This window comes from Pteropus vampyrus, unplaced genomic scaffold (genome assembly GCF_000151845.1).
Source record: "Pteropus vampyrus isolate Shadow unplaced genomic scaffold, Pvam_2.0 Scaffold340, whole genome shotgun sequence".
Lineage (NCBI taxonomy): Eukaryota > Metazoa > Chordata > Mammalia > Chiroptera > Pteropodidae > Pteropus > Pteropus vampyrus.
Genome location: NW_011889121.1, coordinates 345,337 through 365,454, shown reverse-complemented (window position 1 = coordinate 365,454; position 20,118 = coordinate 345,337). Strand labels below are relative to the sequence as shown.

Below are 20,118 nucleotides of genomic sequence, written 5' to 3'. Positions count from 1 at the left end.
ACACATTTTTTTTTTTTTGGCAGGCTAGAATTTATCTTATTACTAGAAACTTTCCCCTCGTAGAGTAAGTGTATTTTAATAGAAAATTTGGCATAGAGCAGTTACTGTAGCCAGAATAAAAAACTAATAGTAAAGTAAAACCCCATATTTGAAGCAAGTCCAATATTGTATAAGATATATAACATCCTCAATAGCTATTTATCTTATATTTTTATCTGTGTTAAGATTATTTTTAAATTTTATTTTATTATTAGTTGCAAGTATACAGTACATTGGTTAGACATTTATATAGTCTATGAAATGACTTGATTGCTCTTTCTCTCCTCTGGCTCTCCACCTAGCCATTATATTACTGCTGACTGCTTTCCCTATGCCGTGCTCCCCATCTCGGTGACCCTCTATCAACTACTAATTTGTACTTCTTTAACTCTTCACCGCATTCTGCCAGCTCCCCAAGCCCCTCCCCTCTTACTGTCTTCAGATTGTCCTCTATATTTGTGAGTCTGTTTTTATTAATTTGTTCTTTTTTTTCCCTTAGATTCTGCATATAAGTGAAATCATATGGTATTTATCTTTCTCTGTCTGACTTATTTCACTCAGCATAATAATCTCTAGGTCTGTCCCTGTCATTGCAAATGGTACGATTTCGTTTTTTTTAATGGCTGAGTGATATACCATTGTATATATAAACCATAATTTCTTTATCCAATCATCCGTTGATGGGCATTTAGGTTGCTTCCGTATCTTGGCTATTGTAAATTGTCCTGCCATGAACATAGGGGTACATAGATCTTTGCGAATTATTGTTTGGGTTTTCTTTGGATAAATACTCAAAAGTGCAATTGCTGGGTCAAAAGGTATATCCATTTTTAAATTTTTCAGAAACCTCCAGACTTTTCCATAATGGCTGTACCAATTTGCAATCCCACCAATAGTGTATGAGAGTTCCCTTTTTTCCACATCCTCACCAACACTTGTTCTTTGATTTATTTATTTGATTTATAGCCATTCTGACAGGTGTAAGGTAATATCTCTTTGTGGTTTTAATTTGCATTTCTGATTAGTGACCTTGAGCACCTTTTCATATGTCTATTGGCCATCTGTATTTCCTCTTTGGAGAAGTATCTGTTCAGGTCTTCTTCCCATTTTTAAATTGAATTGTTTGGTTTTTTGTTGTTGAACTGTATAAGTTCTTTACGTATGTTGGATATTAACTCCTTATCAGACGTATCATAAGTGAACATCTTCTCCCATTCGGTCGGTTGTCTTTTTGTTTTGTTGATGGTTTACTTTGTTGTACAAAACCTTCTTAGTTTGATGTAGTCCCATTTGTTTATTTTTTCTTTTGTTCCCCTTGCCCAAGGAGATATATCTGAAAAGAAATTACTGTTAGCAATATCAGAGAGTTTACTGCCTAAGTTTTACGGTTTCGGGTCTTACATTTAAGTCTTTAATCCATTTTGAGTCTATTCTTGTATACGGTGTACGAAGGTGGTCCAGTTTCTGGGGTTTTTTGCATGTATCTGTCCAATTTTCCCAGTACCATTTATTGAAAAGATTATCTTTACCGCATTGTATATTCTTGCCTCCCACACATCTTTGAGGATACTAAGTCATACTCCTTTTTTAATAAAGAAAATAATTATTTCTATTAAAATATATCTTTGTTAGTTAAATACTAATCTTTTTAAGGATAGATTTGGCCAATGACTTTGATTTTTTTTTTTTAAATAATATCGGAGTACATTGATTAGACAGTTTGACATGTAGACTCATTTGTGTAAGTAGTAATTTATTCATCATTTGCATGCACTTAAGTGGACATTATCATGATAACAGTTGTCATAACAGAACATAACAGGGTATGAATTTAGATCTTACCTTAAGATGTGATCAGAAAAATTAGAGGAATATTTTCAAATAAAAGTTCTCAATATATGGTAAAAAAAAAAAATGAAAAACTGAGTAAGCTCTAGATTCTACTTGAGAAGCTAGATCTTTCACACACACATACATACATACATCAAGGTAAAAATAATAACTACTACTATATCTGGAGGGGCAACATTGATTGGAAGCAAATACTTAAATTTTTCTTTTCAGGCTGGAAATATGATGAAATGAAATTGAGCCATTATATAAAATTTACCAATGTAATTTTTAAACGTGCTGTTGCATAAATTTTAATGAATAAAATCCATTTTATGTTCATTTCTTTGACTTTATTAGTCAAATATCTTGTTCTTCTGTTGTTCCATTTATAAGAAAGAAAGGCAATTTGGAAAGATTAAATAAAAACATTTATTAAATTTAGGAGCTACAATAATCTGAACGTAAAAGTGGATATTGAAGGGCATTCTACAATTCTTTTCGGCCCTCTTCCATTTAATTATTTTTATCTCAGCTCTTAGAAAATTTATATTCATCTCTGATTCAGTTCTGCTTTAGTATTTCTAAGTTGATAACAACACATTGAATAGAAAATCAAATCAGCAAAAATCCATTTTGTTTCAATAGTGAGTGCCCTTCCCACAGAACTAAAATTAAATAAATGTGCCCAGTCTGAAGAAAACTAGGTGTAGTATATTGCACAGGTAACTCACAAACCTAAATTCCTCTATTAGTCATTATTTATACATGTAGAGGTAGCTTAATTTGTTTTAATGGAAAAAGAATCTCTCGAGACCTACTATATACGATACCATACTTTCTCCTGCATTTTCTTGATTAAAAGTTTGCATTTTATAGCTATGCATACATTTGGCCGGAATTTGTTTCTTTTTAAGCCAGTATAATAACAATCACTTAAATGAAATTGTATCCATTAGAGTTAAGCTTGCACAATCATAGGAACTTGGTCTGTTTTGTGTACTGCTATGTTCATAACTCCTGAAACATTCCCTCTCATATAATAGTTGCTCAATAATATGTTTTGGAATGGTGAAGAAATAAATATGCACAAACGCTGAGGGCAAAATCCTCTCTTTCACATACCTAAGACCTTTAAAAAATGTTTACAGATAATTTTCTCCCATCTGCCTCTACCCCGTTTGTGGCCAGTCTTACTTCTTGGTTGAATCTGCAAACACTCATTGTCACTTCTTTCTCCTTCCTGAAATGACCACAAGCTTACACTAATCTACTTAAGATCTTCCGATTGAATGTGTCACACCCAGATGAACGTGCCTTTTCTATTGTTGCCCTCTATGGATGATTTCAGTCACCTTATGTGCTCAGAGAGTCTCTCCCAACCTGCTTCAGCATCCTTCTCTTCACTTTCCAAACCCCATGACACAACTTCTCATAGTGATTACATTGTTTTTAATAACTCACTAAATTGTCTGTCTCTGCTAATGACCCTGAGTCTGTTGAGTTCCATTTTCCCAGTGATATATACATAGTACATATATGTATAGCATGTAATTGATATGAAATGTGTTTCCAAGTGAGTAGTAATTAAATCTAACTAAAAGAGTTGCTGAGAATACACCATAACCCTTTGCAGAAACCATTATCTGCATTGCAAAGGCCAACTCATTCAAACCCACCACAATCTTGCTCCAAGAAAATGCTCATGATTTGTCTTCAACTGCCCTGTGCTTCATGCTTCAACTTATTAAAGACCGTTTGCTCTTCCCCAAACACATTAAGCTTTCCTGCCTCTTACCCTTTGTTCAAGCTCTGGACAAATATCTTTCCTCCTCCCACTCACTCTGCTTCCTCTTCTTTTATCGGTTTTATGTACCCACATCCCAGTGTCCAGTTCAAGGAGATCTTACAAAGCTATACGATAGAGGTGTGAGGAAAGATAGGTTTCCTCCAGAGTTATATTAGAAATTGGCTCTAAAGATGCAGCTACCTAGGAAAGGATCTTAGTCTGTGGCTCTCTCATGGATGAACTTATTGCCATCTGCTTTGCAGAGTCTCCCTGAACTAGATGGAATAGGACCTCGGATGACTTTGTATTCCTCATGTTGCCTGTCACAATGCTTAACTCACTGTAGATGGAGAAAAAGAAGGAAAAATAGACCTGACCTTCTCATTCATCTTTTACAACAGCCCTGATATGTTCATGTTATTTATCCCCTTCTAACACAAGAGGAAATGCATGGAAAATATTTGTAAATTAACTTTTTCTTTAGTGGAAACTCTCAAAGATGAGAGAGAAGGAAAAGAAACAGAGGCAAGAAAGAGAAAGAGAGAGACAGACACATCGAAAGATATCATTTATAATCTCAACCCCAGTATCTATAATGCCAATCTCTGCAAGTGCCTCTTTGGGTAAAGTAGAAAAAGGTACCTCTTTCTTCGAAGAGATCCTCAGCCCTGCATCAAGGTGTACCAACTCAGTAGTGGAGCCCAGGTTGGATTTTGGCCCCCTTTGTCCTCTTGGCCAAGCCACTATACAACTCCACATGGAGACCCTAGTATGTAGCCTTCTCATCTTTTCCTATATAAATATTTTAATACTTTTATTCAGTCTTGCCAAAATGCCCTCCACAAGTCTACACCAAGTATATCACCACCAGCAGAACACATTTTCCTTAAATAGATTACTCCCTGCTTTTCCCCACTTGCTCCATTTTTAGAAAAACACCCTGATTGATACCAAAAAACTGGAATGTTACATTTCTGCTCAGAAAGTCAGAGATACTTCAGAAATTAGCACATGCTCTAACATAAAATAAACCAAGTAATAGAGCTAAAGAATTTAGATATGGAACCTAAAGGAAATGAACAGATTTCTTTTATTTAAGAATTTGGTATTGGATTTCTGTAGGAAACTGTGTTTATGAAGCAGTTTAAGAATAGCTGTTAGTTTGAAGTATTACTGATTAATGCAAAAAAAAATGTCTAATTCTCTTGACTATTCTTTAATAAAAACGCATTAAGGGATTACACGTACTGGGTGCAGGCATGCCTTGGTGGAAAAGCAGGCCAGAATTGCCTTAATGAAGATTAGGGTCTCGCGAAGGAACAGACAATGAATTAATAAATAGGCAAATAAATATGCACTTACAAATTGTGATCAGTGCTAAGAAGGAAAATAGGGTGCTGAGAATGAGAAAAATAGGGGGAGCTTGCTTTAGATGGGCTAAACTGGTATGAACTCATTTTCATAGTCACATTAACTGAAATGTGAGGTATATGAATAGAAGCCAACTAGACAGAGAACAGTAATACAAAGCTCCAGGTTGAGGGGACAGCATACACGAAGGGTCTAAGTCAAGAAAACCTTGGTGAGTTCTAGGAACACACTATCTTCTGAGTTGTTAAAAATGCCAAATTCTCCGGCCCATTCTGGACCTATTAAATCAGAAACACTGGGGTGGGACCCAGCAATCTCTGTGTTAACAGGCCCGCCACATGATAATAATGCACACTATTGTTTGAGAATCACTGCCTTAGACAGATACCCTGTAGGAAAGGATGAAAGTAAGGCAATAACCCTAGGCAGAGGCAATGGTGGTGGTGGCTAATGTGGGCACAGGCCGTGAACATTTTTGACTGGCAGAAACGTTTGCAAATTCTAAAGAACCTTAAATCTAAAATTTAATCTGTCTAAAATAACTCTTGAATTTGAATAAGCAGTATCCTTCTGGCTGGTGTTTCTAATGGTTTACAGATTATATTACTTATTCTTACATTAATAAATAGATTTCATTAACTGCCATTTTGCTTGATGTTTTATCACATATAATTAAAATTTCTCAGAAAGAAAATATTGGCATTTCTTCTGTCTCCTTAGACGCTGAAAAACATGGCCTGCTTAAACGATTTATTTATACTCATTAGAGGCCTTTTTATTTTAATTATACATATTTTGCATTTAGCCTCTGTAAAACACTCATGAACTACCTTATTTGTTTTAATTGTGTCACTAGAAAACTATGAAAAGCTTGAAATGTTTTTAGTTTTTTGTTATGTTTTTGGTTTGTTTGCTTCTTTTTTCTACAAAGGGGACATAATTAGCAGTCAGGGTTAGGTTATAGAAACAAGTTTCCGAGGAAATTAAAGTAGCTAAGATGTATCCGACTTGTTATAAGGAGAAGCCCTTCCTTTGTGACCAATTCTGTCCTGTTCCTCACCTCCAATTTATACCTGTGAAGGAAAAATGAACAACATGCATAAAAAAGAAAGAAGATGGGCACTATTAGTGTGGTAAAGCTATAATTCAGCTTTCATTTAAGATGTTAAAATAAAAGCTACAAGTTTTGTGTGAAGCCATGTCCTGAAAGATGAAGAATTATGATGGATGTAAATGAGAAAATGTTAAAAAAGAGAATTTATGCTCCTGTTTGGGTGTGCCTTCTTTTTTAATACTACAAAGAGAAACGAGATCATTCTTCATAAAAACATAAGAATCATTTATGGAAAAAAACACAGCAGTTAATTGCTATTAGTTTAGTGCCACAAATTTGGAAGTGTGGTGTCTCTGAGGGGAAACCATGGTTAAAATATAATTACTGATAATTGCTTGGGAAATAAAAGCACCAAATTTCTTCATGCCTTCAAAGTTCACATTGTTTTCCTAAAATCTGTTTTTGTTTTTTGTTTTTTTTTAACCTACCCTAAGTCATCCTGGTTATGCTATATCTAAGTCATTAGTTCTGAATCCATTTCATTATTTATGTTCTTATTCAGTTTGCTCATCAAAAGTGATCATGCCCAAATATAAAACGTACAAGAATTGCCCTGAAAACTGAACGCAAAGAAGACAACGGGAAGAAACAGCATAATATTTTGCCTTCAGGCTACCACAATAAAAACTGATGCTAGAATAGAATGCAACCGCATTTCTATTAAAAAAAAAAAAAGAGTACATGTTTCAATGGCATAATTTATTATCAAGAATGTCTCCACCAGAGGCAAAAAGTGATACTAATAGCAGAGGGATGTGCTCATTCAGTCTGCAAACTACACCCTGTGTTGTGTCTTAGCTCTATACAATCCCTCAGTATTTGGCAGAAATCAAGAACTTCATCTTAGGGAAACAGTGGTATGTCTCGGTTTTATTGGAGATCTATAGGATAGCCCCATAATGTTAGTAATGAGATTTCACATCAGCCTCTTGCAAGAAAAATATAAAAAGTACCTGACATCTGAAGTCTAAGGGTAAAGGAGATCGGGGAACTAAATGAACTTAGTCTATGTCATGGATGCTATTGACACCTTAGCCAGATCGCTTCACCAGGGCAATGCACTCATCCCCCTGCAACTCTGTATGTTGTCTGCTAAAGACGCATAGTTGCACCCTTCTCCAGAAAACCTCCCTCAATGAAAAGGAAGCCACTTTGCCTGGGAGGTTACTCTATCCCTTCTCTAAGACTGCCAGGAGGCAGCTAGTGGCCAATGACTAAATGATACTGGCATAGAGAAGAACGAAGCCCTTGTCTCAAGATGGGGCCAACTGTGGTGTAATTTGTATTCCGTAGCTCCCTATGGGACCAGGCTCCCTATGGGATGTTGGTCTCCAGCCAAAACCACATACTTACTTTGCTTTCTTGCCCTGCCCTCCTGGTTCTCTCACTCTCCTTGAGAGCACTCAGACTCTGCTTCTCCGAAACCTGACCTAAGGCAGTAGGTTTCAGAGACAAAAGTTGAACCTACATCCTGGGCCCCATACCAGACAAGGAACCAACCAGAGTAAAGAAACAAAAATAACAGATAACAATGGAAGTCTCCAAGCCCGATGCATTTCATGAAAGGCTTGCTTACATTTCACCTTGTATTTCTTTGTTATTGGTCCAGGTGCATTTGAGTAGCTCATTCTCCACCTCCCAGTTATTTTAGAGGCACCAGTATTCTGCTGACCCTCTGGGCAAAGCAGAATATGGTCTTTGACCCTCTTGGCCCTGGTGGCGGACACTCATTCTCATCAAGATGGCGTACCCATCCTGAAAAGCAGAAGCTACAAAATACAACTGGGCTGCACCTGCCCCCAGAACCCAAGTACCTGGGCTCTGTGAGGCCTTCCCTGAGCCATGTGATTTCCATTTCCTCCCTCTTCAGTTTCCCACTACTAACCTAGCATGAAGAATCTGGAGACTTTTCCTAACACCTCCTTTGTTAGGCTATTTTTCAGTAGCTTTGGTTTGCAAACATTCAATAAGATTTCATTGTAGAGAGAAATGCAGTTAGTCACTCCACTTTTTAAGTAGTATCCATAATGGTAATTTCTTTGCACAGTGTATATAGCCTTGGAACGACATTCTATCATGAGACCCTACTAATTTTGAATTTTTGGTAAGTGAGATAGGACCTCTGAATTAACAGGTTGAGGTTTCAGGAACAATGTTTAATATTCCAAGAAGGGGAGTTTTTCAGACTTTCAAGAGCACCATTAATATATAAATAAAACACTACATATGCGATATCTACATATCCCTACATATATCTATATAAATATATATCACATCACACAATTTATAAATAAACTCATAAATGGCAGAGCTAATTCAAGAATCCCAGCATCTCCTCTCCCTCTTGCTTGCCTGTGCAGCTACTCCTGCTGTGGTCTCTCTCGGATTGTCTGGGACCTCCACCACTGACTCCCCTTACTGTCTCTCTGTATACAAATCTTATGTTGCTTCACTTTCTTCCTAATCCAGTTTAGATTCCACAATCTGTTTTTCAGTCACGTTCCAGCTAAACTTTCAACTCCCTTGTTCCTAAGTGTTTGTGCCACAACCACCTGACAAAATCCCAAACATAGATCAACTGTTTTCTCCATGGGTGCATGGAACACTGTTGGAGAAAGAGAAAATTGGGCAGATTGGTTCTGCTAGAAAATGGGGGTCCTCAGACCTCATAAGGGTCCTCAATACTGTCTGGCAACCTCGTGAGTTTCTTAGGTGGACTCCTTCTCATAGCCTCTATCATAACTAATTCAAAAGTTCCCACTTACCCTCAATCCCTGTTTACATTCAGTGAATATTTGTTGTGTGCCAGTTCTATGCCAGGTCTGTTGCTTCATAGTTCCATAGAGGAATTGGAGGCCCTCAAAGTAGAAGTTGATCAACTTTTTCCAATCCTCCCAGTTGACCTTCTGCGCCTTGTGGAATTGTCCCTTGACTATCAAGTTAAAACTGCTCCCTTAAAAATAATGTTCCCTTGTTAATAGACAATCCCTTTCATTTGTTATAAGGTGGATGATAACTAAAATTCTAAATCTATATTTGAACAAATCTTTAACTACATAAGGATAAGCAAAGATCTGACAGGCAATTTAATTTCATAAAAAGAAAAACTTGACATATCGGACTAATATATCATTCTAAATCAGTACTTTTATATCTACAATCAGACAACATTTAATGAAGTGAAAATTCTGCCTGCGTGAAACTAGTCATAATAAAATTAAACTTGGTTTGCTCTTTCATGGAGAACATATTCCAGATGTTTAAGTGATTGAAAGAAAACCCACAGCATAATGGCTCCCTTCAATGTTTTCTCACTGCTTTCAAACTGGAATAAAATCTAATGAAATTCTGGAAGTCTTTAAATAGCACATCATATTGTTCAGAGTTAACTGTCCATTTTTACATTTTATGTTTAGTGTTTAATAATTTAAACATAAATTTATGTGTACACTATTAAAGCTCTAATATTTGAAATATAGTCAAACCCAATGTTACATCTGCTTAAATGACATAGTACCTGTACTCACTCTTTACATAGTATGATCTATAATCCCATGTTTAGGGAGCTATACTTCTTGTACACTTCTAGGCATTGACAGTGAGTAAGTTACCCTCAGGTAGTATGGAGCTGCCACTAGAACCTAGGTCAAATGCCAAAGTGATGACTGACTTGAACACTCTCCTGCCTCCTCTTTCTCTTCATTTCTTCTACTATCAATTATCTCCTTTCCTCCATCCTCATGTGCTAGTGCCCTCACAAGGATTTATCACTGGCTAAAGTTCTTCAGTCTGCTCAGGGCCATCACAATATCTCCCCAACTGAAACTTCAGTAGACGAAATTATCTCTTTACCGACTGACCTCCCCATAAAGCTCCATTTATATTAACAGAAATTTAGGCATTCAAATTCAACTGGACATATGACTTTTTTTAATCCTTAATTGAAAATAATACTAGTAGCAGTAGCAATAGCAGTAAAATAGTAGTAATAAAATTTTATAATAGATGCTCTTTATTCCAATTCAATCAGCACCTAGAGTTCGACCATTAATTGAAAAAGTTAGTTAAATCAGCAAATTATAAAAAAATATATATGTCTTAAACATTTTATTCTTAAAATAGTCATGAATATTTTAATGTTGTATGAAGGTTTTTTCTTTGAGCGTAGATTCACTGATTAGAGTTCTCCATAAATCACACTGATAGTGCAAACTTTTTGATTTCCAGTTTCTTTAAGGTAGACAGAATTCATCAGCAAACATGAGAAACATTCTGAATACAGAATCCTTCTAAATTTTTTGAATTGTTTTTCCAACTTTTATGGTTGTCTTGTCCGCATCTAATTCAACAATACTTCTTTTTATTTTTCTAAACAACTTTCCAGAGTATTTAACTTGGTTTTCATAGAAATTATAACTTATTTTTTAGACTTATATTTCTTTGATTAGGGAAATCTTTCATTAAATTATTTACTTGCATTACTAATTGGCAAAAACAGGTTTGAGAACACAACTGACAGTTGCGACATACACATAACTGACAACTCAGCTAATGAGAACTGAAGGCTATGCATACTGACAGATACCTCTAACATTTTATTTAGAGGCTGTTAGAGGCCCCAGTCAGTGTTTCACAGAATGAAGACTCTGTCTAATCTGGTGAGTCTTAAGTCAAGGTCAGTTAAGAGAACTTATACTGTAATTGCTAGATATGAGTGGAGGGGTAAGCCACAAGATCCCATGACATTGGAGGGAGGGGAGAGAGACAGACAGATAGACAGATGAGAGAGGAAGGGAGAATGAGTGTTGTGATTATTTGTACTGAAACTTATTTTTTAATCCCTTTCATCCTCAAAACCATTGATGTAGGATTGAAAACTGTGTCCAGAACTTTGGAGAAAGAAGTGAAAATCAAAATATTCTAATAAGAGACATTCGAATATGTAAATTATGTAATCCAAAGAGAGCTGAAATCTAGATATGACTTAACTGAGATGGATACTCAACTTAATGGCTGACAGCCATACTAGTGAAGGCAGATGATAAGCATACAGGGTCAACCTGCAATATTATCAGATGCCTGAATATCCTGACATATTTGCAATGATTTCCTGCTTATAATTCACACTCATGATATTTGCCTGTGGTTACTAAAAACATGTTATTATCCAGAAGAGAATGATTCTATTTTGTAATTATTGTCCTTGTCTAGGTTTCCCCATTGTAATTTCAGAAATTTGTTTGCTAACCTTTCTGTTATGCAAAACAAAGTTATATGGATCATTTCCTTTTAGAAATATGAATTCACACATATGGATTTTAACCACCTCTCTCCACGGGCACTTATTCTGATCCTTTTAATTCATATATTTACTTACAAGAAAATGAAATGATAATATTTACTATCAATCCCTATAAAAACTTTTAGTTTCAGATTGATTCCTATGACATTCCATTGACATAAAACTGAATAAAGCTCAATACATCAGATATGCATTTTTGCATGTGTGTGGTCAGTCAGGAGAGTTTCTTTTGTTTTTCTTTGTTTTTATTTTTATGGTTATATGATTCAGATACCATAACATTCACACTTTTAAAGTATACAATTCAGCAGTGTTTGTTATATTCACAAGGTTGTGCCATCATTACAACTGTCTAATTCCAGACTATTTTTATTGCTCCCAAAAGAATCCCCATGATTCTTCAGTATTTTTAATAACCACTTTAAAAAAAAAAAAAACCTTTGAGTTCAGCAGAGTGATTATCACAATGTCTTGTGTTATCTGAGAACTATATATGAGTCGTATACTCCAGATAATACCATGTTTTAGTGGTGAGATATTCAGGTTGATTTGAGAGGATAATGCTATTCTTATTTAGAATGTACATACTGGCTCCTTCCATTTGGAGTTGAAGGGAATCAGAGGGTTATAGATGAGGTCAATGTAAACAATGATTTTTTAATCAAAATAGTGAACCAGAGAAATAACACCTGCCCAGATCAAGCAAGTCAAAACAGCATATACAGCCAAGTAAATGATGCTGTCCTTGTGCACAGACATTATATTACACAAACTGTTCTCCTAAGTGAGAGAATTTGGCCCTTAGAAATTGCTCATTGGAACATTTGGACATCATGCATCATGTTAAAGATCCATAAATGTCATCTCAATAGGGTAGATATGATGCATGGTAATATCCTCCCCATATCTGCATAGGTTTCTGCTCAACAGATTGTCATGATGTATTGCATCAGAAAATCCCAATCTAGTGCTTTAGAGACAGCTGAGAAGCCCCATGGGAGCCTTTTTAAGTCACTGCTACAAGGACTAAAATACCAGACCAGGAAGTCATCCTTAGAACTTGACACAGTACCCTAATCTCTAAATGAATCTATTGTGTTGTTCGTGCCATGTATGAATGTAATATTTTATGACTGAGCTTATTTTTTTATTGTTAAAAAAATCTATTTCTGGTTGTGAGATGAGTAGAATTTAGAATCTAGCTGCACTATATTTTTCCTGTTACTTTGCCAATCCAGAATATCTTGTGAGAGGTATATAATAGTTAAGAATATGCATTCTGGAGGCAGACAAACCTGGCTATGTGTCCCAGGTTCCTCAGTTTTGACCCATGGGAACTTGGGCAAGGTTTAATTTAACCTCTGCAAGTTTTTCTGATGTGAAAAATGAGAATTCTCCAACTATTGACCTCATAAGGTTATTGTGTAGGAATAATATCGGATTATGTATAGACAGCACATCACAGGATTAGGCACCTAAGAAGTGCTCAATAAATATTAGTTATTATTATTATCGTATTAACAAATGTTCCTTGTCATGCTACTACTGTCATAGAGCAGATGTCACTGACATTGCAACCCAAACAGAATAAGATAACTAGTAATTCCCTTGTGTCTATTTTTTTGCCTTAAATGTTCTCATCTTCAAATTTACCCTTGACTATTTCACACAGGCACTTAGAGGAGAAATTGCACCTCTTAAAGAGAATGTAAGCCACGTCAACGACGTTGCTCGCCAACTCACCACACTGGGCATTCAGCTGTCACCATATAACCTCAACACTCAGGAAGACCTGAACACCAGATGGAAGCTTCTGCAGGTAGGTACATTATGATCATTGTAGTTCCTCATTACAATAAGAAGATATACAAATAAGGCTTGTTTATGAGAAACAATAAGAGTAATTTCTTCATGTGATATTCACGATAATATTTTGTGAGTGCAGGATATTTAATATGTTGATAAGTCCCCATATAAGTGTTTTCAAACCTATTAATATTAACTTTCGTAAATGGCTTCAAGTTAGGCTTTACTATATCTTGCAATACACATGAAAGATAATGCTGAATCATGATAGAAAAACTAAATTACTGGCATGCACTTATCTTGTAGTATCATTGTTTGGATTCTTAAAATATCTTTCCCTTCTCTTATTAAAAAAAAAAGTCAAAGGTAAGACATTCTAAAATCTTTTAAAGAACATCCTATTACAGACTTACACATGGAAGTTTTTCATAGGTTTGTATAATAAATATAGGGAATTTGTGTGCTCAAGGTTATTTAAACTCTGACTCAATCTTTCATCTGAAGAAAATGGGGTTATTAAAAGTTCTAGAACATTGGTTTACTATTAGGACAAGTAATTCAAAATACATGGAAAGTACTGGAACAGTACTAGCCCCACGGTAACACTATAAATTCTAGCTCTTGGTGCTATTGCAGTTATAATTATTACTATTATAGCATACAGATTTTGGAATCAGACTTACTGAGTGATCTTGAAGTCACTTGACCTTTCTGATTGCTAGTTTCCACATCTCTAACATGTTGTAATGTTAAATAAAGTAATTCATATAGAGATATTTGTGTAGTACCTTCTAGTAAGGTAATAGTAGCTTCTAATAAGAACTCAGAAAATGTAATCGTAGAGGAAGTATGTCTATATGTTCCCTATGTGAAGGACACCGTGTTCTACACCCCCAGACTCTAAAATTGGTTCAACCACAGAATGAGAGAATTGTTTTCTCTCCTTTTCCAATTTCATAGGATGCATAATGTATGCTGCTGAGGACAGAGAAGAAACTGGGTTTAAAAATATTTTCCTTCAATGTTTTAATAAGAAAAAAATGATAAACCAGATTACTTTTCCAATTGACAGCCCATTTAGGAGTGTGATTGAAAGTTCTGTTAAAGAATTGCTAGATCTTTAATAAAAACAAGTTCCAAATTCAAGACCTCTTGAGATCTCGTATAATTTAATTTTTGTTGTGATGGATGGTCTTGAAATATTTATATGATAGAATGTTATAAGTGGCATTGACTAAAGCAAGGCAATATAGTTAAGCGATACATTCCTAGATCTACTTACTCTGTAGTGGTTAAGTAGTATTAAAATCTTATCAGTTTCATCCTTAGTATGTTTTTCATTTTAAGCATAAATAAGGAAAGTAATAAATGTCCAAGGAAAACCGATGACCACATTTGTTTCATTCAAGTATTCTTGAACTATATCTTAATATTTCTTTTAGAGAGCTAAATGCCACATTTGATTTCAGAGTGTACAAGATTTGTGATGGCATGTAAATTTACAAACAAGGTCAAAAGATAATAACCGATAGGAAAAGTTTTTTAAAAATCAGTGCTAAGTGATCCATTATAGCTTACACTATTTATTTAGATATAAAGCATGAGAAAATATTAATAGCTTAATTTTTATCCAATCTTTAAAATAAATGAGGAATTGGATATAAATATAAGGAAGTACATGAAAGGAGACAGCGTGATATAGTAAAAAGAGCACCGTGATATAGTAAAAAGGCCTAACCTCAAATTGAAGCTCAGCTGTTATTCGACCATATTATCTTGGGAAAGCCATTTAACCTCTCAGCTTCAATCCTTTCATTTGTAAAATGAGAGTTCGTTTTCTCTAAGGTCACATCTAGTTCAATCCTATGATTATGTATCTGGATATCGGGGGTGGGAGGAGATACAGATATGACAAAATTTAGTTTAGAATCAATGGAGTTGCTCCCTCTATTCATAATACAGATGTAGTTTGTTGGAATTATGTTCTTTCTTCTATAATTATAGCTTTTAAACCCCTCATCCCAAACCCACATATACCCAGTCTTTTCATATTAAATGGTTCAATTAGTTTGTGTTATATGCTCTTGTGGCAAATTTCACATGTTGCTATTTTTGAACATGACCTTAAGGATAGGCTTAAAAAGTATTTTTATCAGAAAGCTGATAAATCCAAGGTTTTGGTTTGCACATAACTGAGTCAAGTTGATTCCATTATTTTCTTTGACCATAATTCTAACCATTCTGCTGCATTATAAATGGAGTCCTGTTCAGAAAGTGAACAAAGCAAGAAATGAAGTTCACATCAAACTTTATCCCCATTACTGAAAGAATAACTCATGTCCTGTCGAGAACATTTTACATTTAGAAGAATGTGAGACTAAAACATTACCCAGTTTCTAGGGAGGGAAGTGTGAGCCTACCATCATTAGGACATCATATTTCTATAAAATAGAGAGTTTAGTCACTTATAGTGCTGTCAGTTACAAAAATCATAATAAAAAATAAGTACAAGTCCATCTTTGCTTTTATGTCTGCTAAAACAAAGAAAATCAAGAAATAGAGAGTTAGAGTAGTGGGAAGGCAGATATAAACCTAGAAAAAGAGTCTTAAAAAACCTAGAAAAAGAGTCTTAAAAAAGAGTCTAAAAAAAGTCTTTGGACAAAGTAGCGTAGTAGAAGAACTAGAGTTACATACTACCAGGCTGTGTCCACTATCAGAATATCCTTGGTTTAGTTACATAATCCATTAATTTTTATTTTAAAAGAAAGCCATGCCGTTTTCTTTCAGTCGTATGTGATAAGTCAAAATGATAGAAACAGACGAACCATGTAGATATGAATATCAATAGCTGAGTTACAATTTCTCTGTACCTAGAAATAGAGTATATGGAGAGTTCTATATTTATTTTTAATCCACAAGTAGAAGTATAGAGACATTGGTTTGTGTTTGAAACCCTCCGTGGAAATAAAATCATATTTTCTCCCTCAGATTGGACACATTGGTATGGATGTTTCTATCAAACCACTTGACAATGTGTTTGTGGCATAGGAAACCATCATTCCTTGTAGTTACAAAGAATTTTCATGTACATTATCTCGTTTAATCCTGATAACATTATAATTCTGTGTTATGATTACATATTATCGCTATTCCCATAGACAAGTAAGAAAACCGAGACTTAGAAACATTAAATGCAACACAATCACAGTCCCATAGCTTATAAGTATCAGTTAAGACCTGAATCAGATCTTCTAAACTGCAACTTCCATGCTCTTTTTGTTTCTTCTTCTCAAAGTCCCATTAAGTTTGGACTTAACAAAGTCATATTTTAAAGTTACTTTGGGCAACACAGGTATGAAATACTTTACTTTTTCATGCTTCCCCTTAGAAGGAGATTTGACTTTGGGTAGTGAATGCACAATGCAATGTACAGATGATGTATTATCAAATTGTACACTTGAAACCTATATAATTTTATTAACCAGTGTCACCCCAATAAATTTAATAAAGATAAAAAACAAAATAAAATAAATAAAATTTCAAAATAAAATGTTTTAAAAAATAAGTGATCCTCAGGGGTATTAACTTTGAAATCTCTTACAAACCAATGTATAATGAGCCCAGTTCAGTGTACCCCTTAAAATCACACCTGTAGTTTCAAATATAAAATTATAAAGCATTATATTCTTCTGCTTTGTCTCTAGAACTCAGCAATTGTACTAAAATCAACCAAAAGTAATTTGAATGAATTAGCTCTTAAAATAGAACCAGTACTAATATTTGATCCAGTAGAAACGAGTATCAAAACCAAATGGAAGAAATTTAAACTAATGATAAAACTTTCAAATTTTGAAGCAATGCACACATTTAGTGGCATAGTCATGCTCCTTATTCACCAAGCACAAGTACTATAGAGAAAGTTCTGCTATAGGAAAGTACTGCTAGGGAATGTTCTCATTTCTTTGTATCAGAAGTAAACCCACAAATAGCAACAGAAGCTGCAATTACACTTTAATAATAAAGAGTACATGCTTGATTGACTATAAGACATATGGAATGTAATCACTTGATAAATATTGAATATGAAGACATTTGCAGGTATGAAATTCTTTAAATATGTTTAAGAACAGTATCACGAATTATGTATGTTTTTAAAGGTTTCCTAAGATACTTCCAAAGTCATGCAGACAGTTGTATACTCCATCTTCACATCTTTGTGGTAACTTTCTGTCACAGGGATCTAGACCCTCTTCTTTTGTATGCTCTATTCCTTCTTTTATTATTTCCTTCTTGTTTCGTTCAACCAGCGGCGATTGAGCATCTACTGTATAGCAAGCAGACATTATAATCATTGTATCTGATCCAGGGGCATACCGACCAAAACTCTCTTTACTGCTGATGCTATTTTAAGCAAAATTTTACAGGTGGATTTTCTTTTATTAGTTCCATAATGGAGCACCCTCTCTCCCTTTCTCCATGTTATAAACAAACAAACAAAAAATGCTTTCATAACACTAACACTATAAAAACAGTACCTTTTCAGATCTCTGGTTTACAAATTCTTCAATAATTTCTAAATTGGGGAATTTGGTCTACATAATCAGATTTAGAAAGAGCCGTGGAAGGACATGGGATCATATTTATCTGACCAATAGAAATATTTGCATGGCTTCATTTTTAAAAAACTAAACAAGATTTTTAATTTTAAAAAAAATTAAAATTCCAACAGAGCAGCTTCTGTTCCTTACTTTGATGAGATAGGTTTATGAAACAGGCATATGTATACATGTTTGTTCTCATCATCACTGAGTGCAGGATTTGATCCCTTTAATTGTGTTGATGGAGTCTGATCATTTTCCTCACTCTTCCTTTTTTCCCCCTAAGGATCTTGTGCTAATCATTTTGCATTATGAGGTCCCTTCTAGGCAGGGAGCCTAGGTGAGCTGTACTATCTTCTCATATAAATAATGTGGACCTATTATTAACTGAGGGTAAGGAGAGGACATTCAATTTCCTTCATTTCAGTTTTGCTAAGGGTTGGTTCGCTTAGCATGTTGTTCTTTGACTTTTCCCTTAACAAGACCAAAACTGAGTCTACTTGTGGTTTGACCACGGAACTCAGAATAAAATGATGAGTCTGAGGCCATTCTCAAAGGAAATTTGTTTTCCTACATCAGTGGTTCCCAAATGTTAGTGAGCATCAGCATCACCTGGAAAACTTATTAAAACACAGAACACTGGGCTTCACTGTCAGAAGTTCTGACTCAGGAGGTCAGGGATGAGGCCTGAGATTCTGCGTTTCTAAGAGATTCCCAAGTGAGGGTGATGCTGCCGATCTGGGGACCACACTTTGAGAACTGATGTCCTACAGGAAGGACTTGCCGGGTACAGCCAGACTTAAAAGATTAGATATATATACAACTTCTATAAGACACTTTGGGAAATTTCAAGTCAGAATGTGAAAAATAAGTATAATGCCGTGCAGACAGTTCTGTATTAGAGGAGTGTTACAGTGCTAAGGGAACATGTAGACCCAAGCACTTAAGTTGTCTTAGAGGCAGAAAAAGGAGGGTGAAGGAAAACTTTTAGTAGATTCCTAGTAACACAACTTGCTGCTATGTGGATTTATAAATATAAATCGGTAAATGTTAATATAGATAAATATAATAAACAATGTAAATACAGATTTATATTTACTATATTTCAAGTCACCTGATCTAGAATCATGCTGTCCAGTATGGTAGCTACATATGGATTCTGAACACTTGAATGTAGCCATTCCAAATTGAGATGCATTATAAGTATAATATACATATCAGGTTTCAAGGACTTCATACAAAAAAAAGAACATAAAATATCTCATTGATACTTTTATATTGATTATCTGTTGAAGTGATAATATGTATTTTTATATATTTGCTTAAGTAAAATATGTCATTAGAATTAATTTTACCCATTTCTTATTTATGATCTTCTGAACTTGGATACCTTTTTTGAAAATGAAAAAAGTGAGCCTGTCACTTCAAGTAAAACAACTGACAGTGTCTATTTCTCTTTACTTTTTTAATGTGTCTACTAGAAAAATTTTAATGACATATGCAGTTTGCATTATATTTCAGTTGGATAGTACTGGTCTAGAACATAGTTCTCAAAACCTAGTATGGATGAACTTCAGATGCAGAGCTTGTTTAAAACATCCCCCAAGATTCAGTAGGTATTAAATGAAGCCTGTGATTCTGCATTTCTGTCAAGGTCGCAGGAGATGCTGTTGATCTGTGACCACATATAAAAATTAGTTCCCAAATTTTGATCATAGAGTTTTATATGGAGGTCTACAAAAATGTTTTTGCATCAGGAACTGTCTGTAACATAAATACAAAACTGTCTTGCCCATATACCACTATTTTTTTCAGAAACAAATAAATGCAGTTGTATTACTAAACTCATGCTGATTTTTATCAGCCAGTCACTTTTTCTCAATTAGCAGGTATTAAGTAGTACTTCTGTCATGTAGGGATCCTCTAACTCTTGGAATGTTAAGGAGAGATCCACAGGCTTGAAAAAATTGGAAGCCACTATCCAAAACTATTGTGGTAATGTAAGAAAAATTACTCTAACACATTCTAAACTATAGGTAGTGCATATAAAAAATTTCAGCTATAACATCTAGTTTGATGTCCCCACTGGTAGGAGTTTTTAAAAAGCCGAAGGAAAGGGAAATGAAAAAGAACAAAGAGGAAAGGAGAATGTGTTTGTTTTAGAAAAGGTTAGGTCACAGAAGGATTTGTTGGTATTAGGAATAGAATGACCCGTGAAGAAAGGACAATTAAGTTCTAGGAAAACATCTTTTCAGTAAGGAGAGAACAA

General features: G+C 34.8%; 1 protein-coding gene across 2 annotated transcripts in view; it reads left to right on the top strand.

The window, feature by feature from the left end:
* Positions 1-20,118, top strand: part of DMD (dystrophin) — a 2,089,898-nt gene that overhangs the window by 1,752,376 nt on the left and 317,404 nt on the right. For both annotated transcript variants that reach the window (XM_011378471.2, XM_011378473.2), the window contains exon 60: positions 13,118-13,264. In XM_011378471.2, coding sequence (XP_011376773.1) covers positions 13,118-13,264 — 147 coding nt within the window. The remainder of the gene's footprint in view (positions 1-13,117; positions 13,265-20,118) is intronic.